Source organism: Marmota monax, unplaced genomic scaffold (genome assembly GCF_021218885.2).
Source record: "Marmota monax isolate L192 unplaced genomic scaffold, Marmota_monax_Labrador192_F-V1.1 WCK01_AAM20220418_F8-fsc00028, whole genome shotgun sequence".
NCBI lineage: Eukaryota > Metazoa > Chordata > Mammalia > Rodentia > Sciuridae > Marmota > Marmota monax.
Window position 1 is genome coordinate 13,884,808 of NW_026694779.1, and position 26,257 is coordinate 13,911,064.

At 48.5% G+C, this 26,257-nt stretch overlaps 1 protein-coding gene across 1 annotated transcript in view; it reads right to left on the reverse strand.

Annotated features, from left to right (window-relative positions):
• The window catches only part of Gxylt2 (glucoside xylosyltransferase 2), a 67,980-nt gene that overhangs the window by 4,355 nt on the left and 37,368 nt on the right, over window positions 1–26,257 (reverse strand). The window contains exons 4-6 of the mRNA XM_046425706.2: window positions 10,654–10,905; window positions 9,372–9,495; window positions 1,183–1,355 (exon numbers count right to left, since the gene is read on the reverse strand). Coding sequence (XP_046281662.1) covers window positions 1,183–1,355; window positions 9,372–9,495; window positions 10,654–10,905 — 549 coding nt within the window. The remainder of the gene's footprint in view (window positions 1–1,182; window positions 1,356–9,371; window positions 9,496–10,653; window positions 10,906–26,257) is intronic.

A 26,257-nucleotide genomic window follows, 5' to 3' on the forward strand; every position in this document is an offset into this window, starting at 1 on the left:
GAAATCCTGGGCCTTTAAGAAGTCTCTAAGAGGCCTGTTAGGGTGGGCAGGCTTCGGGAAGGGGGACTAGAGAGACTATAGACTTTGTGAACTCGCAGTCTCTCTCACAAGTGGTCATCTCTGTGCCAGCCGGGTGGCTCAGGCCTGAGCCTGGTGATTCAGGAGGAAACCATATGAAGTTCAAATTTCAGCACTACTGAATGATCTCATCGGGATGTGGGGACAGCCATTCACCTGTTCACTCTCTGGCTGCTTTGGTGCCACAGCAGCACAGGTGAATTTTTTTTTTTTTTTTTTAAGGTACTGAGGATTGTACCACTTTTACTTTGAAACAGGATCTTGCTAATGATCTTGCTAAGTTGCCTAGGCTGGCCTCCAACTTGTGGTCCTCCTTCCTCAGCCTCCTGAGTAGCAGGGATCACAGGCGTGAGCCACCCCTTTGGCTCTGCAGTGGTCAGGCCTCCGCCCTGGGCCATCCATGCAAACACTCAAACCATGGAGGCCACCTTACCAGGGGCGGTGGCTCTGCCACTTCTCTCCACGTTGGCTCCGTGCCTTTCCACTCTGACCTGCTTCTCCTTTCCTCCCTCCATCCCTGGCTGGTGGGTCCACGAGGTGTAAAAGCCTCTGTCTGGGGCTCCCTGGCAGTGGGAAGGCTCCTGCCACCTCTGTGGCACCCCCCGACCCTGGCCCTGGGCCCTTTGGTGGGAAACGACAAGCCCCTCTCGCACTGTTGCAGGTGGGTGAACACGGGCCTGCTGCCACCTCCCTTCAGCTCTTTGTCCTAACCGTCCCCCTGGGCTCCCGACTGCTCCAGGGCTTAGAGCTGGCAGACAGGAAACACTGGACTGGAACCGGGTAGTGCCATCTTATTTCTCCTGGGTCGTCTCTACCCTATCCTGGGACCCCTCCCAGGGCAAAGGGCACAGGAGTTCTCTTTTGATATGAGACTTCCTCCCAAAGTGAATTTAAGTCAGAAAGGATGAGAGACTTAGGTGGAAATATCAAGTCAGGAGCAGACGCAGTTATGGTCCTGGGGACAAGGGGATTTGGTGATGTGGTGGCTGGGGGGCGGGGGGAACTGGTGAAACCCCAGGCTCTGGGAATATCTGCACTGCGAAGGGCCTGGCGACCAAGGCGCCCCAGGCGGCGTGCGCACGCGGGCTCAGCAGTGCCACTTACGTCCCGCATGGCCTCGTAGAGCGCCTTGAAGGTGGGCTGCTTGTCGTCGTGGTAGACGCCCCGGTTGCCGTGCAGGACCGACACGCCCTCGCGCTCAGCCTCTCGGCAGTTGCTCCCGTACATGCAGTGATCCGGCCGGTAGTTCCACTGGCAGGGGAACAGGTAGAGGCGCTCTGCGGAGACAGGGGCAAGCCACAGGCTCAGGCCCGCCGGTCAGCCGGCGCCATTTCAACAGGCACGAGGGCGACTGCGACTCAGACCAAATTTCAGCAAACCTGACAACATCCTGAGATGATGAACTGAAGTCACACCCACTAACGACGATAAGAGTTTCATCCAAAACAAAGGAAGTCAAGTCAGGGCACCAGACAGCCTGGCCCAAGTCCCAGTCACCCATGTCCTTGAACTCCGCATCTGCAGAGTGGAAATAGCAGGGCTTCCCTCTGATTTTTTTTCTTTTCTCTGTACCAGGGATTGAACTCAGGGGCTCTTGACCACTGAGCCACCTCCCCAGCCCTATTCTGTATTTTATTTAGAGACAGGGTCTCACTGAGTTGCTTAGTGCCTCGATTTTGCCGAGGCTGGCTTTCAACTCGAGATTCTCCTGTCTCAGCCTCCCGTAATCCCATGCCTGGGATTACAGGCATGAGTCACCGTGCCCAGCAGTTTATCCCTCTGATTTTGACAACTGAATTTTTTTAAATACATGGAAAATGTTTAGCAGAGGGTCAAGCACACAGCAGTACTCAGTACTGTTGGCAGCTTGATCAACTCATTTCTGGGGGTGGTGCTGGGGTTAGAACAGGGCCGCATGCTTACTCAGCAGGTGCTCTTCCCCTGAGCTCCATTCCCAGCCCTAGAACCAACTCCTAGGAAAGATTTTGTGAAATGGACAGACCCACTCTGGATGGAGGCCGGGATTCCTCTTTAGATGAAGCCCTTCCCCAGGACGAGCATGTGCACCATCTCTGTGTGTGCACATGTGTGTGAGTGTGCATCTCCAAAGCCTCCCCCAGGACGAGCATGTGCACAGTGCTCTGTGTGTGCACACGCGTGTGAGTGTGCATCTCTGAAGCATGCTGGTTCACCTTTGGAAGACTCTTCCCCAACAGGGTCTTGCCACCATTAGGTACGGGGAGGCTTCTACTGGCATCTGCTCGGGTGCTCTAAGCATCCTATAGGGGACAGGGATGCTGTCATGTCCTACAGTGAACACGAGAGCCCCCACAAGAGCTGGAGTGCCGACACTGAGACTGCCCCTCTAATCCTACTGGACACGGAAGACTCCCCCTTGCTGACTGCAGTTACTATGCGAATGGCAGTAAGTTCCTGAGCCTGAGCTGCCAGCTCCTGGGCCTGAGGCCTGTCAGGCTGAGGCCCGAGCAGTAGGATCAGATCACAGCTCTCTGCAAAGGCATCACTGAGGGTGAGGAGGGCCCTGTGAGCCCAAGGAAGGGCTACAGCCAATCAACCCTGGTGGACGTGCTTCTTCCCGGGCCGATGGCCTCCCTCCTCACGGAGAGGACCACCTTTAAGAGGCACGGTGGTGCACGCTTGTGATCCCAGTGGCTTGGGAGGCTGAGGCAGGAGGGTCAAAGTCAGCCTTAGCAACTTAGCGAGGCCCTAAGCAACTCAGTGAGACCCTGTCTCTAAATAAAATACAAAATAGGGCTGAGATGTGGCTCAGTGGTGGAGTGCCCCTGAGTTCCATCCCCAGGACCCACCCCCCCAAAACAGATTACTTACAGAAGGCTCCAGTATGGACACCAGAGAACCAAGGACCAGCACCCCCCTGCCTCATACAGACCATGTATATTTCTGCAGCTTGGTGTTTGACTGGCCAGAGGCATCAGGACCCTCCCAAACGCCTCATGGCACATAGCACCCGCTCTCCTCTTCCCGGAGCACCCCATTCCCCCTCGCTTGTCCCCCCCTTACCCCCACACTGCAGGTTCACAGTCCGCGAGTGAGGTGGCCACCTTCAAGTCACAATCCCTAGATCTGAACCCACATCTCTGTCCCCTGTGGGGTCTTTCTGCGTTTACTGCAAGGCTGGATGTGAGGACCGGAGGGACGAGAAGCCCAGCGGTGCCCAGCGACTTCCTCCGTGACTCGATGGTCTGCATCAGCCACACAGGACACCTGCGTGGGCATTTGAATCGAACCTGCTAAGGTTCCCAGCTTCACGGATCGGTCTAGAACCCATCTCTGCTTTTATCAATCCATTGACTGAATCAATAACATCTGCTGAGTGCCCGCTGTGCGTGCTGGGAACAAAGCAGATCCTGGGCAAGTCCAGCCCTGCCTTCTGGGAGCTTAGCACTGGTGAGGCTTTCGCTTCTGGCAAGCGCCTTAGGACCTCGTGCACAAGGACACCTTTCTCCCACAGTGGCCTCTGAAGAGGCCTGGACCCAGTAAGGGGCGCTACGTGGCAGGAAGTAGAAATGGCCACGGCTTGGGAGTCGGACAGATGTTGGTTCAAATTGGCTTCTACCCCCTGCTGGCTCTCTAACCTTGGTGTTATTGAGACACTTGGCCTCAGTTGAGGCCTGAATCCCCCCTGTTGGCTGTGACCTGACAGCAGAGTGGCTGGGAACCGGCTCTGCACTCAACCTCTGCAGGGTTGGAACACAGGGCTCCACCACTGGTGGAGTCAATCCAAACACGCCACATGGCCTTTCCGTGCTTCAGTTTCATCCTCTGTAAAGTGGGGAGAAGCACAGACACCACCTGATGGGAGGTGGAGGGTGTTAGACCCGTGCTGGGAATAGGGGCTGGCACTAAGAAGCAGAACACAAGCAGCGACACTACCTGTCACCACCGTCAGCGTCATGGTGAGGTGGTGGGCGTTAGGTTACTAGAAGGGGAAACCAGAGTACTTCAACTGAACGAGCCAGGACTACTTTCGAACAGAGTCCACCTGTGATAAATACCTATTTCAATTGCTCCTGGACACGCAGGTGGCCAGTCATTCTTAACATTTTATAGGTCGCAGATCTGTCTGAGAATCCAATGAAAGCTGTACACCCTGACTTTGGAAAAATACAACTGGGAACGTATATAGGCTCATAAAGAACATTTGCTTACAAGTTCAGGGATTTATAAATCTCATAAAGACCAGCTAAGAATCTCGGCTGTAGGATCTCAAATAGGAAACGGGATTCCAGACAGAATTCAATTCGCATCTTCACACCCTGCAGAATCTCCCAGAACAACGCAAAACATACTGAGCGCACAGTCCACGCCGGCTTTGTTCTGTGCTCTGCTGCGGGGAACCAGGTTGGTGCGTGATAAGGGGTTGCTCCTGCCCCTGGGGCTTTGTGCTCTTGGAGATGGTGCACAGTAGGAGCGAGATGAATGGTGCTTTCAGTAGTCCTGGAGGGAGAGCTCATCCCCAGGAGGTGAGGTAAGGATGGAATTCTCACAGCCAACAACAGAGACTTGGAAGAACAGTCGCAGAGGACAAGATGGAGGGAAAATGCTTGAAAATCAGTGAGTGTGTGTATATTTGCAGTACTGGCCATTGAACCCAGGGACTCACCGATGGTAGGCAAGTGTGCTACCACTGAGCTGCATCTCCAGGTCTTTTACTTTTGAGACAGGGTTTCGCTAAGTTGCTGAGTCTCACCTCAAACTTGCAATCCTCCTCCCTTAGCCTCCCAGGTAGCTGGGACTACAGGTGTGTGCCACCACACCCAGCTCAGACTGTGTTTTAGAAAAGACAAATGATCTTAGTTTTCCTGGGGTAAAGGTGAGCTCTTCAAATGGAGCAGGCAAAAGGAAAAAAGTTGTCTCAGGAATACATTGCCCTGTGCCATTCCCAGCAGCCAAGTGGAACCAGCCCAGATGTCCGTCAACAGAAGAATGGATGAGGAAAATGTGGGATAGATACCCAACGGAGTTTTACTCGGCCACAAAGAAGAATGAAACTGTGACATTTGCCAGCAAATGAATGGAACCGGACAACATCATGCGAAGGGAAATAAGCCAGACCCAGGAAGTCAAGGGTTGATGAACGTTTTGCCACAGACATGGAAGCTATAGAGGCGGGCAGAGAGAAAGGATAAAGAAAGACATCTCAGGGAAACAGAAGGGAGACAGATAGAGCCCAAGAAGGGACGGAGAGGAGGGGAGAGGGGAAGGTCTGGGAAGGACGTGCAACAGGGGCCACTTCATGCTTTGCATATAACCCTTCCTGTTACATAGTTGGGGCAAAATCTACCAAATTATGCTATATCTATGTACAAATGAACCACAATGAATGCAGCCTTTATATATAATTATAATTCATATATGAATATATATAAATAAAATTATAATGCTAATTAAATACCAATAAAAATAGGATCAGTAGACTAGAGCAAGCAGGGCATGACATTGATGAAATCATGTTACCTGAAGGTACAAATGTGACGTCATGCACCCCCTAAGATGTATGATTATAACGTACCAATAAAAATCACTTTGAAAAAAGTAATTTTGCTCTGGCCTAAAATATTCAAAACATAGAAACCTATGTAAGGATGCAAGTAATTAACTTCCATTCTAGTTTGTGAAGCAAAAGAGAATGAGTTTGTTCTTTCGAGAGGAGAGGAAGAAGCTCATCCTGTGGAGGTGGCGCTGATGCAGGCAGGAAGGAGGGCAGCTCCGGCCATCTGGGCTGGGGACTGAGCAGTGCAGGTGAACCAGCCTTGGCTACTGTTTTGCTCTTGGGCTCCAGAGTTAAGCTCACAGGAGACGGCCCGACTGGTTTAGCAGGAGCCACAGGGAGGGCAGGGCACGAGGACTGCATGCAGTGGCAGAAGAGAAATTCCTCTCAAGTCACTAGAAACAGAGGGAAATCCATTGTGGCAGTTAAGGGTGACAGATGTGTCCTTTATTTACAGCTCCACCTTGCAGGGTTTACACTGTGAGATCCCCATTTTGTCGGGGACGGAAAGACAGAGGGGGCTAAGGCAGTGTCATGGAGAGGGCTGAGGGTGGAACCCCCTGCAGATCAGCTAGCCAACCCCGGAGCGCACTAGGGTAGTTACTTAGCACATGATCAATAACCTGCTCTGAAATGGGTCTATTGTAGGCCTGGTTCTCAGGGCTGTCAAAGTCTGATGTTTAAAACAGACAGCTCAGGTGGACTTACTCACTGCTGAAGGAATAACACCACGCATGACTTTAAAATCCCAGACCCCCAAAAGCTCCAACCTCTGTCACATACCAAAAGTCCTTTCAAAGCCAACCTATCTGGAGCCCTTGGTCTTTGTATCTCTCTCTCAGTTTTATGTGAAGAAGCTCGTGAACTTCTGTGCGCGTGAGACCCTGGGCTCCCAGGCCCACACTGGCCTCCAGGGCTCAGCCAGGGCAAAGCCCTGTGGGTCGGCTGCTCCTCACATTCCGGTTCCTTTCTGTTCACACCCGACCCCTTCTACCTCATGGCAACATGGTCACTGAGAGCCACCGTGCCAACAGGCCAGGCTGCTGGCTGCACTGTCCCAGCGTTCATTTTTGTGAAGCCCTTTCCTGGAACTCAGCTCTCCCAGTCTCCTCTTTTCTTCTAGAATGCACCTTCTTCCAAGAAGATGTTTCTTATTATGCAATCTAGGGGGCCCTCCCCCTTCCAGCCCAGCGGCCTCTCCTTAGCGCCTCATTTGTTCCTTCATGTCACCATCAGATCTCAGTGGTTCCGAAGGACAGGGGACTCTTTGGGAGTCTTCTTCTCCCAGTAACAGGCAAGTTCCATGACAGCAGGACCTGCGCTTCTGCTCTCTGATGCTACATCCCAGCACCTACCCAGTGGCGGGCGCCCAGTAAGTTCTCAAAAAATAACCCTGGATGAATGAATGAGGTGGAGCTTGTGCCTCGTCCGCCACATGATGGCTGTCCTTCCTCCTGCTTCTCTCCTGTTCCTGGTTGTGCCCTCTTTCCCTCCATTGGCCCTGCCCCTCCCCTCCTTTCTCTCACTTCCATTAATTCAACCCCAACTCTGAAGACCAACTTCCCTGAAGGTGCTGAGCCTTGCAACAGGAAGGACACAAAGTGGAGACCACCCCTTGTCACAGACCTGGCACCTCCCACTCTTCTCTCTCGTGCTCTGTCTCAGGGCTCGTGAACTTCCCAGACGCCCCACGCTGAGTTTGCCATCGTTTCCCTGAACGGTCCTGCTGTGAAGCCATCGGCTGTGTCAACCCCAGAGTGCGGCCCTCACTGCCACCCGATGCTAGCTGTTTCTGGGGACTGCACATCCATCCTGGCAGGAGGAGAGCAAGGCTTAAATAAGGCCACTGGGGAGAGCTGTCCCTGTGACAATGGCCCCTCCTGCCTCCCTCGGGTCGTGCACTCAGCTCACATTAGCGTCTGACGGTCACAGGGTGCCCGCCCTTCTGCCCCCTTTGGCAGAGCTCTCCTGCTGCCCCTCTGGCTGGGTGCTCCACCTAGTCATCTGTACCTGGTTGGGGTCATTTTCTTCCCTGCCCACAGCCCACTTTTCTAGAAATGGCCCCAGAAGAAGAAGAAGATCTAAGTGATCACTTTGAGAGGGAAATGTCACATGGCTGCATGGCCGGTGCTATTGACTGGACTGAGGGGGGTCTTCATAGCCAAGCGAGGTCAGTGTCTGTCTGTCTGTCTTGAATTGGAAACATAAGAAAGCCATCATTTTAGCTAGTGGACTCCTATGATCGTGCTGACCTGGCCACCAAAATGGGCCTTGGGCAAACCAAGGTGTGGGGGAGACAGCAAGCAGCCAGACAGGCAGGGGGAGAGGCCAAGACGGCAGAGCCCACCAGGCCTTCCTGCAGCCATCCCATGGAGCCTGTGTGGCCTGACCCACCTGTTGTGAGAGCCCCCAGACTTATCGAGTCTCCCCCTCGCTTAGCCTGCCTCCGTGCAGTCGGCTCCGTATCTCTTTCTAGAGAGTTCTCTTTGGGTTCATGTCAGATTTTCAGACTCCACAGAACTCTGCTCCTGACTTAAACTCCCCTTTCAGGGTGTGAGCTCAGTCTTCCTCCCTGGAAGGAGCCGCCCGCCCCAGGGTCCTGTGGGAGGAGCCACCTGCAGGGCCCCATGGGCTTGGGCCGACTCCTCTTGAGCCAGTTTATTACCCAGCATTGCAATTACATCCCCACAGCTTTTTACTATCTAATTATAGCAAGAGTTCTAAAACATTTTTACCTAATGAGTTTCAAACACATTTTAAAAAGCCGTGTCACTGGCTACAAGAGACGCTAATAACAATGGCACTCTAGGTGGACCATGGGTTTATGTGGCTGCTTCATCCACAGCAACCCAAGCGACCGGCACATGAATGTGTATTTCCAGAGTCGCAGCCCACATAGCCTCCCTCTCTCCTTCCTAGGGGTAAAGGTGACACATCCTGTTTTCAAATGTCGTTGGTCCGGGTCACACACGGTGCTCACAGACCATGTAAATGGAGGGAAACGGACAGTGGGAGGGACATTGCTGGATTCCAGTTAGAGGCTCCGGGGTGGAGTGTGAAACAAGATCAAAGTCGGCCAACAAGGAACAGGCAGTGCACTCAGAGGGGATCTAAAACTTGGTGACTTACTTCACCTGCCTGGAACCAGGATTCGGAAGCAGCTTCAAAATCACTTTATGATATTTTTACTCAGGGGATCTAGGTACGAGTAGGGAAGCCATTAAACTCAGCTGGTTCCGCGACCACTAAAGACAGGGGACTCATGTCTAATTGTGAAGCTCCTTTCGATGGCCTTTGAAGAGCATTTACTCACCAATCTCGTCCTCAAATAGTCTGCAATGGGCTATGAGGGTTTCTGGGAAGGCAACCGTGAGGACCCTTTGGATGCCTCAGTAGAGGAAGGTGGGCAGCAAGTTTATGTCACGTACTTGTAGCCACACATGGGCATACACCCCATTGCCATTTCGACCTGTGCATCTTATCTGACTGACTTCTTGGAAGAGTAGTGACGCAGAGTCGCAAAGACAGTCCCTCAAAACGGAGGCCCGAGCTGGAGACCTCAACATCTGGTCTTTTGTGATGGAGCTGAGGTTCCTCTTCCACCGGACACCCAGGGGGCAGATGGAAGGGCAGGAGCGGGGACACAGCCCCTCTGCCCCACTCGGGCCCAGTCAACAGCAGCCAGACCCGGGGTGTCTCTGTGGAGCCAGGTGGGCGTCCCTCCTCTCCCCACACACGACCTTTGTGAACGAGGACCTACCTGGGTTGAAGTAAAAGATGATATTTAACAAGTCCTGGTCCCCCCACGTGATGGCGTTCCTGTATGCCTGGTACAGCGGGTACAGCATGTCCTCCCAAGCCAGGCCTGTCGGAGTCATGCTGTTCTGGAAGAGAGGACACCATCAGAGCAGCTGAGGCGGAGCCAGGGGACCGTGTCCACTGAGAAGCAGGGGAGGGACTGCTTTTCTTTCCCTCTCAGGACAGAGCACAGAGGGCTGCTGCTAGCCTCAGGCCTGGGACAAAGCAAAATCAGGGCTGCAGGGTGTGGGCTTCCTGGTAGACACGGATGCCGACTGACCTGGAGCTGGACGGCGGACCTGCCGCTTCTAATTCTGAAACCCATGCCTGACACTGAACCTATTTCTTAGGCTTATTTCTCATCTCTGAAGTACAGAAGCAAAACACAGATAGCAAAATTGTAGTATCTTAAACGATTATTGACTCTTAAATGTGACATATTATATATTTAGTTAGTACATAGAGATAAAAATTCAAAAAGTAAGAATATTTCTTTCACTCTCCTCCTCCAAATCTCATTCCCAGTTTCCCCAGAAGCATCCACAATGAACAGTTAACAGTCTAGGTGTTCTGGAAACTTCTAAGCCATCAACATGAGCACACTACAGTGCCATGATACACTTGCTACATGTAGGTTTTTCTCACTTGGTTCTTTTTAGAGATCTTATTTGTCTCACTTATACACTAACCTATCCTTTTTAAATGTTTTTCAAGGCTGGGGACCAGTCACAGAGCCTTGTGCAGTCTAGGCCAGGGCCCTACCACCACCGCTGAGCTCTACGCCAGCCATAATTAACTTTCTTTTTAATCTGAGGATAATTGTTTTTACTGGTTCTTTTTTCTGATTTATTTAGGTGGTTTCCAGTTCTCTCCTAGGATAAAATATGAGACCACAAACACCCCTGCATCACTATCTCTGCATACTCCTGTCAACATGTGGCTAGAGTGATCCCCAAATTTTTTTGCATGGCTTTGGAAGCCTTGGATATGCAGAGTTCAGAAGTGCCACAGCTTATCCCTGGGCGGGAACTGTAAAAGCGACACATTCCATAGCCATCTGGGCTTTCCCCAAATAAACAAATACCCTATAACTTTCCAGATTAAACCCTTTCCTCTAGGGACGTCCATCGTCCATCCGTACCTGCAGGCCACCTGCCACATTCCCTGAATCAGCGCATGGACGACCCAGGCATGTCACGATTGACAACTCCCAATCTGTAAAAGAAATTCCAAAGCACTCTTACCTTGAACTGGGTACTTCTTATCCGAGTTAGATTCATCAGCATGACCCCTGAATTAATTCCCGCAGAGCCATAGAAAGGGTGGCGAGCAAAGCGGCTATACCAGCCGATCTTGGGGATTTCATGCTCTGGGGCCATGGCTGCCAGCTGGGTGGAGTTGAACTGCCGCAGAAGCTTCCAGATGTCATCGACAGGTCTCAGAAAGAGGACGTCAGTGTCCACATAGAGAAGCGAGTCCACATCCTTTAAAATCACCTTTGGGTGGAAGGGGGACAAAACAAAAACCATCATAAGGGAAGTGGCCTGATAAGAAGAGTGTCACCAATGTTCACTGCAAAGTGCTGAATTCGAGAAAAGGCACCAAGCTAGCTCCTGTCCTCCCTTCTCTTTTGATGGGAGGGATAAGTGTCAATCAAGGAGGAGGCTTAAGGTGATTCTTGATCTAGATTGGCCCAATTCTAGGACCTCAGATCATATCTGATAAAGGCTGAACGTCCCAAGGGTTGTAAACATGAGCAGCTTACTGAGGTTCTCTTACTGAGGTTCTCTTACTGAGGTTTCTCAGTTTTTCCCTGGAACAGTCAAACATTGGAAAACTTTTTTTTTTCTTTAGTTGTAGTTGGACACAATACCTTTATTTCACTTATTTATTTTTATGTGGTGCTGAGGATCAAACCCAGGGCCTTGCATGTGCTAGGCGAGCGCTCTACCTCTGAGCCTCAACCCCAGCCCCCAGGCATTAGAAAACTTGAAGTGGACAACCCATAAACCAATTTCTGCAAGTTTTTATACAGGTCTGTCTCTGGCTCCATTTCTTCTATGTTGATGGATGCGGCGCTGCACCTTTTAAAATACATTTTTAGCTAGGATTTGGACTTAGGAATAGGTAAAAGAAGTCATTGGCCAGCTTTGTTGGTAGATTAGGGCCTGGCAAACTTTTTCCTGTAAAGGCCAAACAGTAAGTATTTTAGTCTCAACTCTGCCGCTGGAGCAGGTGGGCAACACTGACCACATGTGGAGGAACGTGAGTGGCTGTGTTCCAATAAATCTCACCTGGGGACACTGAGACTTGAATTTTATATCATCTTTAGATGTTGCAAAATATTCTTTTGAGTATCCATTTTCATCCACTTGACATGTAAAAGCCCTTCTCTGCTCATGGCCTGGAGTTCGATGATGAGATTGTCGCAGGTAGTTCAAGTCAGCCTCCCTGGGTGTGTTCTTGTGAGCCAATTGCTTAGTTTCCAGAGATTTCCCCTGAGGTTCCAGACTTCAAAGTCTTAGTTAGTGACCGGGCATTTGCCCAAACCTAGGAGTAGTTTAACCCCTGAAAGAACTGAATCTTCTAGGATCCTGGGCCTCACTTCATCCTAACCCCATAACAACACATGTTGCAAACTAAATGCTTGTATTACCCCCAGATTCACATGCTGAGGCCATGACCTCAAACGTGGCAGCATTTGGCGATGGGACTTCAGACAGTCATTAGTTTTAGTCCATTCACGAGGGTGGGGCTGACATGATGGTATTGGCACCCTTATGAGAACATGCAACAGAGAACCTGCGTGTTTCTACCAATTGAGGACAAAAGGTGAGGTAGCCATCTGTGAGCTGGGATAATCCTTTCCCCAACCCAACACTTCTGGCACCCTACTCTCAGACTTTCTGCCTCCAGAATGGTAGAGAAATAAATTTCTGTTGTCAAATCACCCAGTCTGGGGGGGGGGCGGGTACTGAGGATTGAACGTATGCTAGGCAAGCACTCTACCACACAGCTATGTGGCCAGTCCTTTTTATGTCACTTTGAGACAGGGTCTTGCTAAGTTTCCCAGGCTGGTTTCCAACTTAGGATCCCCTTGCCTTAGCGTCATGAGTCGCTGGGATTATGGAATACTTCTCCTGGCCAGTCTGCTATATCTTATTATGGCAAGCTAAGCAGGCCAAGATAATACTTCATTGGGATTTCCAATATGGAAAATGGATGAGTGCAGATACTGTATGATACAGGTATCATAGGACTTTCAGACTTGAGTAATTTCAAAGTCTACATGATTAGCCACTGGATTTATCTTTCATCAATTAAAGAAATGAATTTTACAAATCAATAAAATGATACTAAAAATAATGATCATCCACATTTCATAAATGAAAATTATCTTAATAGCTATCTTAACAACTTGAAGATCCATTCGGATATAGGATAAATTCTGTAAATTGAATACACATATCTTTTAAAAAATCTGCCACGTTCTCTTATTTTTTTTTCTTGTTTTTCCATGGAAAGGTAAAATCCTTGCTGACTTGCTGACTTTTTTTTTTTTTTAGTTATAATTCCAGAGTACTGTGGAGGAAGGGCAAATTATCTATGAAAGTATTAATAAATAACTTATATTTTCTTTTTGTGGTACTGGGGACAAACCAAGGATCTCATGCATGTTGGCAAGTGCTCTGTCACTGAGCTTCATGCCCAACCATAAATACATGTTATTTATACATATAATTATGTATAATATATGATAATTACATATCATATGTAAATGCAATTACGATGTCTTGCATACCTAAGGGCTCACTCTCCTGTCCACCTTATTTCTTGGTGAAGGATCCAAAATGTGCCTTCCAAAGACATGAAGAATTGTTGGGCTGAAGACAACCAAGGCACAGGGAACTCTCTGCACCCTCCCCTCCCCTCTCAGCCGGTGTGCCTAGAAACAGGACAGAGATTTACAAAAAGAACTGGTCTTTCTATCTTCCCCCTCCTTTTTCTGCCTAAAGAGAGGATGTAGTGGGGCATGCATATAACCCCGGAGACTCTGTAGGCTGAGGCAGGAGGATCACAAGTTCATGGGCAGCTTCAGCAACTTAGTAAGACCTTGTCTCAAAATAAAAAATAAAAAGGGCTGGGATGTAGCTCAGTGATTAAGTGGTTCAGTCCCTGGTACCTGCCCCCACCAAAAAAAGATGTGGATAAGAATTCTGTTTCACCCCCTTACCAGCTCAAAGTGCACGGGATCCGAGGGTGGACTTTACTCCCTAGGTGTCTCCCACGTACTGCCCTGCCCATGGCACATCTCTGAATTTCACTGCTCTTTAAGGGGTGTGCTAGATGAGGCAGACACCTAGGCCTGAACCTTGAGCTACTTCCTCCCAAGTCATGGAGCTGCACGGGTTCTAAACTTGCTTCTCCGGGTAGCTGTCATTTGTCACAGGGGTGTGCCCCAACTACACACTATGAGCATGGGTGTGTGGGGGTGGGGGAGGATTACATTTTCTCCCCTTCACTGGGAAGCAAATTTAAGCACAGAAAAGTGTTCTGTCCAGTTCATGTATCAAATAATTTCACTGACTGCTGGATTTTAGAAAAGAAAAAGCCCCACAAACTCCATTTCCCACAGGTTATAGCAAAATGAAGTCATTTTCCAGAACGTGTTTAAGGGAACAAGAGAACTCATGATATTTAAAAAAAAAAAGCTAATTCTGAACTAAAGAATTAGAAGAGAAGAGAAAGCTATTTTAACCCTAGTGAGACAGTATAAATTTCTCCTTAAGGCCAATTACCTAGTAAGGCCTGAATAAAAGCATATAGTACTAATGCTTTAATCAATCAAGGGCTGTGCAGAAATATACACAACAAGTTCAAGCTCACTGACTCGATTATTTGAATATTCACTTGCCCCCTCACCCAAGGCATAGTCAGAGACTTAATTAGGAAAGTAGACACATTCAGGGAGCATTGGCCATCTCAAGAGTGAGAAGCAGCAACCTCTTTGGTCTCAGGTGGTTGTTACTCTTAATACTTCCTCCAATAGAATAAATGAGATTACCACCTCACATCCAAACCAAAGGGAAGAAGATGGAACGTGAAGATGGTCTGGAACAGGAAAACTTAAATGATAGGAAGCATGGGGTATTACAACATGAGATAACAAGGTCACAGGCAAGGCTTTTACTCAGGAGGGAAAAACCTATCAGTCTGCATCAGAAATTAAGGAAATCAGAACAATTTAGAACAGGTTTTTGTTTTATTTTGTTTTTGACACAGGGGTATTCTACCACTAAGCTACACCCCCAGCCCTTTTTTAAACTTTTTAAATTTTGAGACAGGGTCTTGCTAAGTTGCTTATGGCTTTGCTAAGTTGCTGAGGCTGGCCTCGAACTGTAAACCTAAATGTTAGTTGTTGTGTTTACATCCCTGACATTTCTGGCAAGGTGACAAATATCCTTAAAGATTTACATGCTTAGATAGAAGCCATGTCCTCAGCAACTTTGTCGTGGAGACAATATCTTAGCTTCTGGTTCTTGGTACTTCCTGGTGGAAAACATTGTTAGTCTCTGTCTTGGCCATTATACTCATTGGCATATTCCTGTGCTGTGACATTTATTGCTGCATTCTTGCTTCACCCTCCCAAGTCTCTGGGATTATCGGGGTACACCACCATTCCTGACAGGTAAAATTTTTATTTATCCAACATCTTATTATTTTACATATGAATTGCTTCCTTCTTTTTTTTTATTATGAGCAATGCTACAATGGGATTTTCTTCAGGGAAATTTTACACTCAGGTGTGTCTGAAATGCATTAAGATAAGGGAGCTTTTCATTGTGACACTGTCATATAAAAACTTGAGAGCAACCTGAATAGTCGACAGTGGGTGGGTGAATAAATTATGGTCAATCTGCACAATGGGACACTGTACAGATATAAAAATAACAAATGAATCTCTATGTATGGATATGGGAAGATCTAAAATATACTGTGGCATTTCTTTTTCTTTTTAACAGTAAATTTCCATGTGGTTCAAAAATGAAAATACCTGAAATCAAGTTCATTGATGAGTTATTCTTCCTGGGCTCTCAGCTGTCAGGTCCCCCCTTAGAAGCAGCCAGTGTTATTGGACATCGTTCCCAACACGTTTCGTGCATGTCAGAATAAACAGCTCTGCATGTGCAGTCTCTTTTTGGGGGGTACAAGTGTAACTCAGCATGCACGATTTTGGTAAGCAGAACACCACACGTAGGAAGCTTCCCATTTCCGTGATAGCAAGTTCATGTGTCACGTTTACGTCTGGGCAGTGTTCCACTGTGTGGGTCAACCACGAGTCCTCCAGCCACCCACGGTGGACTATTTTGGTTGCTCTAAAGGTTTTATACGACAAACAATGTCACGTTGAGAGTCCTGAGACACCTGCTGTGTCCTCCGTTTGTTCAATGCAATACACATTCAGGGAGGATCCCCTAGGTGCCAGCTGTGACCATCAGTGAGTCAGGCAGATATCTCTGCCCTCAGGAGGGAGTCGAAGATCATACTGAACCAACCCACTGGCTGCACAGTAGGCAGGCCCAGCGTGTGGGAAAACGGCAGGGGTCCCAGGCAGGGGTCTGCAGCTTTAAACAGCAGGCTGCTCCAAGGCTGGCCCAGCAGGCGGTGGTGGCCACGTGAGAATCAGGCAGGAGCAGCCTGAGCTCCCAGAACAGCCCTGGGCCTGTGGCTGGACCCCAGGAGCAGCAGGAAGGCCAGAGATGAGGACTGAGAGGTGGGGCGGGGGCAGGGGGTCACTGAGAGCACCCTGTGCCCTTGTGGCCATGCGAGCTTGGAGTCTGAGTGGGCTGTGAGCTGCTGGGGGCTCTGAACTGAGGGCGGCCTCGCTCTGTCCAGAACAGACCTTTGGGGAGCACAGAGGCAGGGAGACCTCTGAGGACGCGCTCTCAGTAATCCGGGTGAGAGGTGACGATGGCGTGGCCCGGGTGGTAAGAACCCAGGGACTGAGGAGGGGTCCCATCCTGAATCCCAGCGGAAGACGGAAGCCACAGGGATTCCTGGTGGACTGGATGTGGAAGGTGAGGAACGAGGCCTTGGCCCTGGGACTCTGGACAAGTGGCGCCCAGGCCTCAGTCCCCCATGTGACACAGTGGTGTTGAAGCCAGATTTACAGTTAGGTAGTCAGTGTAGTTAGGTAAATCGGGTCTAATATCGAGTGAAATCTAAAATGGAGGCCATGCTGAGAATGAATTCCCGGGAAAAGTTGAGCAACTCTCGGAATGTTAATGAAGTCCAGGAAACAGCCCCCAGCAGATCTGAAGATAGCCCATCCCACAGAAGTGTTAATGAACAGCCCCAGCAGATCTGAAGATAGCCCATCCCATAGAAGTGTTAATGAACTGCAAACTTGAAGATGCTGCCTCAGAAGTCCTTCCTGCCCAGACTACTTCTTTGGCCCACCTGTGCCCCACCCCTCGGGCCTTCCCACCTACATTCCATCACTGAAAGAACTATAAAAAGGGAAACAACCGCACTTCCACGGATTCCACCTCTTGGGTCCCCTTCTTCCTCCGGGAGGGAGAAGTCTTTTCTGCTGTCCTTGAATAAACTTCTACTTTCCACTCTGACCTTGCCTCGGCGTGCTTCTCTGGTGTTATTCTTCAACATGGGGGAAGCAAGGACTCGTCACCGGTCAACGGCGGTAACAGTGTCACAAGGACACACACAAGGCACTCAGCAGTGGCTGCGTAAGTGAATACTCAGTAAGTAGCAGGGTTGCAAGTAAAACGTCTCTGTTTTCCCTCTGAAAATGTCACGTGCAATCCGCTGCCATTCCCTTCGGCACCCACGGCATTCCAACACAGGTCACCACGACAGCCTGTCAAGCAGCCGGGTGGAGCAGAGGGGAGACACCGCGGCTCACTCACCGCCTTCACTGGAACCATGCACAGGCCTGGTTACTCTTTTACTGTCTATCGCACTGTACCTCTGGGGGCCGATTCTGCAGCAGTTACTGCTGTATTAATTTGGAAGAGGACCATTGTGGGCTGCACTGTAGTGGGAAGAGGAGTATTACCAAAGGACATAAATGTAGCCATTCTAATGCCTTATGGAAATCAATCCGTCCTAGAAACGAGGCCTTTGTGTCTTCAGGGGACGTGGGGGCATGCACAATGGCTGTCTGTACCCACGGGCTCTTCCTGCTTCTGTTCCTTTGCTGCTCCACCCGGGGCAAGCACCTCCAGGGAGCCCCCTCAGCAAGGCTTGGTACTTTGGTGGTTGAAAGTTTTGGGTTTGAAGTCTGTGGTCAAATGCCATTTCCACCACTGCCTGGGTGACCCTGGACAAGCTGCTTAAGGCTTTGAAGCCTCAGGCTCAGCATCTGGTGAATGCGATTGATAACCCGTGCCACATGCTGCTGAGATGGCTGCATGGCACCGCCATCGCCATCGTGAAGAGCTGGTGCACACAGCAGGGAGTCAATAAATGCTGCAGTCATTTTCACCATCCCACTCTCCTGAGGACTAGGCTCCTTGACTCCAGCCCAGGGACTTGGTACCTGGCTGGAGCAGTAGTGGACAGAGAACAAGACACTTTGCTTATTCTCAGGGCTTGGGGAAGAAGAGCAGGGGCCCAGCAAAGGGAGGTGCAGGGACGACAGGGCGGCACGGGGCACAGCAGGGTCCAGGTAAGGGAGGAAGGCCAGCGGGCAAGAAAGTGGGTGCGGTGCACGAGGGAGAGAGTCGTGCTCAAGGCGCACAGGTCTAGAGCCTGCGGACAAGTCTGGACTTGATCTTGACGGCTACAGCGACGAGTCCAGCCACTGGGGCTGGAAACGGCAAGGCTGTCCCTGCACCATCCACCCACACGGTCCGCTGCAAGCCCCCAGGGCTCCGGGTCCAGCAGCCTGGGCCCTCCTGTCTCCCCTCCCACTTCCTCTCCCAGAGGCCACGGTGCAGGTTCTGCCGAGGCTCCGTGCGTGGAGCCCGAGGGCTTCTTAGTCTCTGCGATTTCTTCCACTCCCGGGTCACTTCCAAGTCCTGGGCTTTTCCAGGTATCTCTTGCTCTCCACTTCCACTCCACCCTGGCAGTCGGGGAGGTACCCTGTGGGATTCCGATGGCCTCAAGTGTCCTGAGACGTATCTTATGGCCAGCACATGGTCTACCTGGGCGTGCTGCCTGTACCTTTCAGGCAAATGTTTATTCTGCAGCTGTTGGGAGTGTCCTGGGACTTCTCTGGCTGTCCCTTGGTCACTTGGTGGGGCCTGGTCAGGACCTTCTACCTTCTCCCCGGATTCTGTCTGTTGACTGTTCTAACCACGTGCGCTCCGGGGGGCTCTGTCTCTGGGCACAAGGAAAAGGGCAGCACCTACAGCAACTGCGAGTCCTCTGGTGACACCAGACAGGATGTGGGGGTCACTGTGGCTTCCACTCTTCTCCTTCTCCTTGGTCTGGAGGGAAGGCTGGAGAGCTCCTGTGCTTCTCTGCAGCTGTCCCAGTGGGTGGTGAAGGCGCTGCAGTGGCCAGGGCTCCGCAGTGTGGGTGGGGTCTGACTCACCCCTTCCCAGAAGGCACTGCGAGGGGCTCTTCCCAGCCACACACCCTTCATCACACCACGTCACTTCCTCCCTCGGCCACCCCTCATAGCCAGGGGCCTCTTACTGTTTGTCTCCCTCTATTACAAGGGAAGCTCCAAGGGACAGGGACCTGCCCTGTCAGCTCAGCTTCTTAGGTCCCTGGACCTGGCATCCACTAAGCAGGAGCACGCGCTACAGACTGAGCTGGTGACTGGCTCAGGACCATCCCAGCGCCCAGCATGCTTCCAGGCTGGCACCCAGCAGAGGACAGGGGCTGAGGAGGTCTGTGAAGGCCTGAAGTGCCCGAGCCCCCAGCCCAGTGACAGGGACCTGCACTCAACCGCTTCTCCAAGGGTCCTGCTCCTTTGCTGGGAGGGTGGAGGGTGGAGGGTGGAGGTCAGAGACCAAACTCAGGACCGGCTGTGTGTTTGCTGCTGCTGGGGTGTCACACTTCCAGCCTCTCCGGGGAGTGGCTGGGACAGACAGGTGTGCACAGGGACACTGTGGATCAGTTCTATTTCTCTGTATGCACACATATTCTTAAAAACACAAGTTCACATTGGTACTGATGTCAGAAACCTCCGGACGTTTGAGAAATCATTGTTAGAGACAATCTGGAGCTTAGGTTACCAGCTGGTCTGCGTTTTGAAGAAAGAGGTGTGATTTCACCAAGTGAGGCGCAGTGGCTGGGTGTCATCTCCAGGGACAACACAGAGGAGGGTAATGCACACCTCACAGGGAGACAGTGGCCACACGGCCCAGCAGGCACAGGGAATGCATGATTTGGAAGAATGCTGTACATTCCCAGGTGAGCCTGGTCAGATGCAAAGGGCCCTGGATACCACGCTGAGAGGTTAAAACTGGATTCTACCAGGGAACAGGGGCTCTAGGGAGACTCAGCCTGAATCTCCCTGCTGAACATGGCATTCAAAACTCAAAACTCTCTGGGCTCAGTAATGCATGCCTGTAATCCCAGTGATTTGGGAGGCTTAGGCAGGAGGATTGCAAGTTTGAGGCCAGCCTCAGCAGCTCAGTGAGGCCCTAGGAACTTAGAGGACCCTGTCTCAAACAAAAAACAAAGGGGGTGGGCTAGAATATAGCTCAGTTGTGAAGTACTCCTAGATTCAATCTCTAGTATGGAAACAAAACAAACCCCAAACTCCAGGAGTAACCCTCTGGAGAAAAGGGACCCAGGGAGATGAGCAAACAGGTCAGTACCATAACCTTTTTCTCTGTTATCACCGTCACGTTTACTTTTCTATTAGTTTAAGTATATCCAGACCCAGAACATCCGGTCCGGAAAGGCCCGTACCTTCAAGGCTCAATAATTCTGGGGCATCTGGATGTCCTTGCAACTGTGAACAGAGCTTGATACATTATGGAAAGAAAAACCACCTGAGTTCCATGATTCGCAAATTCCAGTTGACAGAGAAGACGCTCCATGGATCTTTACCAGGCCCTGGCCCAGCACCATCCAAGCCCTCGCCACCCCCTCCTCCCCCACACTAACCAACCAGCTGTGGAGTGCACGGGACCCTGCTGTTTCCAAGCACTTGGCGATAAGCCAAGCCGCAAGGCTAGGAAGCCGGGACTCAACCCAGACGCGACCCCTCTGGGGACATTCACTGCAGCCCACTCTGGACTCCTTCATTGTTTTCATAGTTCTCATCACTACTCAGAATTAACTTATGATTTACTTACATCGTTGGGTCATTCTCTCCTGATTTGAATGACAGGAGGAAATTCAGATGCATTGTTCAGTCCTATTTCTAGGGCCACAGACATAGTCCAAGTTCAGCAAACATTGTTGAAAGGACAGTTGTATGCATGTTTTGCTTGTTTTGTACTGGGATTGAATCCAGGGGCACTTTATCACCCAGCTACCTCCCAAGCCCTTTATGTTGAGACAGGGCCTCACTAAGTTGTCCAGGCTGGCCTCAAACTCACTATCTTCTTGCTCAGCCTCCAGAGTTGCTGGGAAGATGGGCATGTGACATTGCTCCAGCAACAGTGTGTGTATGTAACTGTGTGTGTGTGTGTATATACGCACTTATGTGTACAATACAATCACAGAACACAGACACTTATGGATATTTTAAAATACCAATGGAATCATACTGTCCATACCTTCCCATTGTCTACCTCGGGGTAGGTCCTCCTCATTCTGTATGTGCAAAGAACAAAGGGTGTTCTGTTCAGTGCAGTACATGCTCAAAAATCCTTTTTAATATTGTGAAAATAATGTAAGCAGAGGGAATAATGGAACTTTGGTAAGTATTATTCCTCTGTTTTCTTTTTAAAGACACACATATTGGAAATCTGCACAAGAATAGATATGCATTATTAATTAAATAGTATACCACAATTTTAATTGTTTTTAGATTTTAAGGTTATTCATTTCGTTAAACCAATAGCTTAAAATAGGGTGGCCCAGGAGAAAAAATAAAACATATCAGCTTTTATTTTTGCTTCTATTGTGCCCCCTTGTGGAATCATGTGTGATTTGCATATTCATTTTGGTGACATTTTAACAAAGAGCAGGGTGTACCAATGTCAGGGCTGTCTGCGCATGCTCCCATCAGTGACGCACACTCTTCTTACAAGTTAATCTTTGCAAACAAGACTCGGATTGCCTTCGAGTTGGGCAAATCTATGAAGGCTTCACTCAAGATGGTTTCCTTAACATTCTGGCTCATTAAACGCGTGTTTGGCCTTTGATTTCATCATCCCGGCTGCGTGGCCAACTGTTGGACCGCAGGCAGGACGTGTTCCCCAGGCCTGTGTAGTGAGGAGTCTGGTTTCTCTGGCGTGTTCTGAGATGATGGCTTTCTCAGCTCTTCCATCTGCTTCCATGGCTCACTTCTGGCTCGCCTCCCCCCTATCAGGTGTCACGGTCACAGCCAGCCAGCGCCTACTCTTTCCTTGCTGGCTGCAAACTCCCCATCGGCCATGGTAGCTGCCATTGAAAGCAGTCTGTGCAGCAGAGTGGTGCAGCAGAGTGTGCGGGGCCCAGAGAGCACAGCGTGGTGTCTCTGTGCCTCCCCTGAGTCCTCTCTGCTACAGAGACATGTAAACAAATTCACTGGATCCCCAGTTCCCACCTGAATTGGGACTGCTTTCCGAAGAAGGTCTTCCTTTCTTACATTTGAGAATCAAATCCAAGTGACACTGACTAAATGGACCCTGGGTTCAGGGCTGACCATTTCTTTAAATGCTATGTTTTTAAATCATTGGTACTACAATCCAAAGGTGCTGTTGCTGCCCTTGTTATAAAGCATCTGTCCACCTGTCTGGCTGTCCACCCGACCACCATCCATCCACCCCTCCACCCACCCTCCATCTGATCTTAGGGAGCACCTGTTGTTTATACATTTCAGGGTTATTCTAGGAGCTGGACACCAAAGAGCTTAGGGCTTACTTATGAGAGAAGCCAAAAGATAAAACATAAGTAAGCCACGTCGATTCTGACTTCAGTGACAGCAGGATGGGAATCAAGCCGTGAGGAAGGAATTGGAAGCACCCCGCGTTGCTCACCCCGTGAGCCTGGCAGAGGTGTCTTGTTTTCATATACACCCAACAGGTGAAGTGGGGGAGGAGGGGGTCTCCCCAGGAGGAACTCTGAGCACCTCAGGGAGGTTCCTCAGGTCCAGGAAATGCTGCCCACAGAATGGAATGGCCAGACTGTGGAAGGACCTGGGCCCCAGCCAAGGTGGTGAGGGTCACTCCAGAAAAACAAATGACACAGTGTCCCTAAACCCCAGTGTCCTCATCTGTGGGGACACCAGTGAGTGCCTTCCCAAGACAAGTGAAGAAAGTCGCAGGCCCAAGGACCCCAGCCCACAGGGAGAGCCGCAGACACCGTGCCCGGCCCTCGACTCTCTCCTCTTTCAGTGCCCTACCGTCAAGCTGCCCTTACAGCAGCATCTCCTGACTCTACCTGCACCTCAGAGCAAGACACGCATGTCTGTCACGACTCTAGTACCTGCCACAGAACTGCCTAAGACAAACCAAATGCCAAAAATATCTTTCCTGCCACATGGATTCTGTGTCCATCATGTTCTATTCTATTCCATTTCATTGTTTTAAAAGCTGATAATAATCCACAAAACTATTTTGAAGAGTCACTGATGGCTCTTTCTCATGATTTGAGAAACTAATTCTGTAAAGACAAACAGCTAATAACACGTGGTAAAGGAAACATACACAGATAGAGAGACACACAGAAACGGAGCAAAAACACCTCCTCTGTGAACCCCACCATACTGCCCATTCTCACAGAAACCACCCTTCCAATTTTTAAATTAAATTTATTTTTATAAATTTTATATCAATGGAGTAATGTAGTATTTCAAGGCATATATGTTGTGTAATACTTAAATCATATTAAATATATTTCCTTGTTTACAATTTCCTAAATTTGCATTTTAAGCCCAGGGCCTCACACATGCTGGGCAAGTTCTCTGTCATTGAGCTACACCCCCAGCCCTTTCTATGTCAGACAGGGTCTCTCACCAATAGATAAGTTATCTAGACATAAGTTCAGTAAAGACTCTTCAGACCTAAAAAATATTATAAATTAAATGGAGTTAACAGATACCTATATAATGTTTCATCCAACACCCAGATTCACTTTTTTATCATTGGCTCATGGAACCTTCTCCAAAATAGACCATATTTTAGGCCACAAAGCAACCGTAAACAAATATAAAAAGCGGATACAATTCATTGCACCTTATCTGATGGTAATGGAGTAAAATTACAATTCAACCTCCCCGCCCCACCAAAAAATACATTTTTGAATGGTAAATAGAAGATAGGAAAATCAGAGGAGAAATTTAAAATTCTTAGATCAAATGAGAATAGTGATACAACATATCAGCATCTCTGGGTGACTATAAAGGCAGTTTTAAGAAGAAAGTTTATAGTTATGAGTGCTAAAATCAGAAAGATTCCAAATAAACAGCCTAATGATATGTCTCAAGTCCCTGAAAAACAAGAACAAACCAATTCCAAAACCAGTAGAAGGAATGAAATAATTAAGATCAGAGCCAAAATCAACAAATAGAGAATAAAAAAATGCAAAGAATCAATGAAGAGTTAGTTCGTTGAAAAGATAAACAACACTGATAAACTTTTAGCCAAACTAATCAAAAGAAAAAGAGAAAAGACTCAGTTTAATAAAATTAGAGATGAGAAAGGAGCAATCACCACAGACATCACAGAAGTCCAGAGGATCATGAAGGACTATTTGAAAACTTATATTGCAGTAAGTTAGAAAACCTAGATGAAATGAATCCATTTATAGACACTATGATCTGCCAAAATTGAACCAAGAGGACACAGAAAACCTAAACAGACCAATAATTGGCAATGAAATAGAAGAACTAATAAAATGCTTTCCAACGGAAACAATAACAAAAAAGGCCAGGACCAGATGGACTCTCAGCTGATTTCCACCAGACCTTTCAAGAAGAACTAATGCCAATGCTCCTCAAATTATTCCATGAAACAGAAAGGGATGGAACAATTCCAAATTCATTCCACAAAGCCAGTATCGAAGTCGTACCGAAATTAGATAAGGACACATCAAGGAAAGATACCCAATACCCCTGATGAACTTAGATGCAAACATATTTAATGAAATATTAGCAAATTTTATTCAACAATATATTAAGAAGATTGTACATCATGACCAAATTGGTTTTATCCCAGGAATGCAAGGATGGTTTAACATATGCAAATCAATAAAATGTAATTCACTACATAAATAGAATTAAGGACAAACATCACCTAGATATCTCAGTAGATGAAGAGAAAGACTTGGGCAAAATTGAGCACCCATTCACGATAAAAACACTGAAGAAACTAGAGGTAGAAGGAACCTACCCAACACTCATAATGACTAAATAGGAGAAACCCTAGCTAACATTGTTGTGAATCCCCGTGTAAAGCATGTCCTTTAAAATCTGGGAAAAGACAAGGATTTCCACTCTCACACTCCTATTCAACATAGTAGGAGAAATTCTAGCGAGAGAAATTAGGGAATATAAAAGGAAAAATGAGTAAAAATAAGAAAAGAAGACAAATTGTAACTTTGCAGATGATATGATCCCACACTTAGGAGATCTAAAAAGCTCCACTAGAAGACTGTGGTAGCTAACAAAGCCAGCAAAGGAGCAGGTTACAAAATCAACATACAACAACCCAATAGCTTTCCTATACATCAATAATGATCTCTGAGAAGGAAATCAGAAAAAAAAATCACATTTGAAATCACCTTAAAAAAAGTACCTGGGAATAAATCTAACCAAGGAGATGAAAGACCTCTACAACGAAAACTACAGAACACTGAAGAAAAAACCTGAAGAAGACAAAGAAGATGGAAAGACCACCCATGCTTGTGGACAGGCAGAATTAATATTGTTAAGATGGTCATATTACCAAAAGCAATCAATACAGGTTTAATGCAATCCCCATAAAAACACCACTAACATTCTTCACAGAACTAGAAAAAAATAGTCCTAAAATTTGGAAGAATGAAAGACCAGAATCGCCAAAGTAATTCTCAACTGAAAAAGCACTGCTGGAAACATCACAATACTGGTTTCATATTATACTACAGAGCCTCAGTCACAAAAACTGCATGGTCCTGGCATAAAAACAGGCACGTGGACAATGGCACAGAATAGAAGACAAAGAGACAAAGCCACATCTACAGCCAACTGATCCTTGACAATAGTGTCAAAAACACGCACTGGAGAAAAGACAGCGTTTTGACAGAGTGTGCTGGGAAGATTGGCTGTCCGCACACGGAGACTGAGACTGGATTGTTGTCTCACCCCGCACAAAAGTCAACTCAGAATCAAAGACCTCAAAACTACTCCAGAAACTATGCATCTCCTAGAAGACAATGTACAGTCACCCCTCCAACACAGAGGCATGGGAAACAACTCTCTCACAGGACCCCTAACGCTCAGAAAACATTGCCAGAAAGTACAAATGGGATGGCATCAAACTGAAAAGCTTCTGCACAGCAGACAATCAGGGCTATGAAGAGGAAACTCAGCAGAATGGGAGAAAATCTTTGCTAGCTACGCTTTTGACAGAGGATGATATCCAGAATATATTAAAAAGTAAAAATGAACAAACAAACAAAAAAACACCAACACCCCCCTCAATAACCCAATTAATAATGGGCAAATGAACTAAATAGACACTTCTAAGAGAAGAAACATACATGGTCAATAGATACGTGAAAAAAAAAATTCAA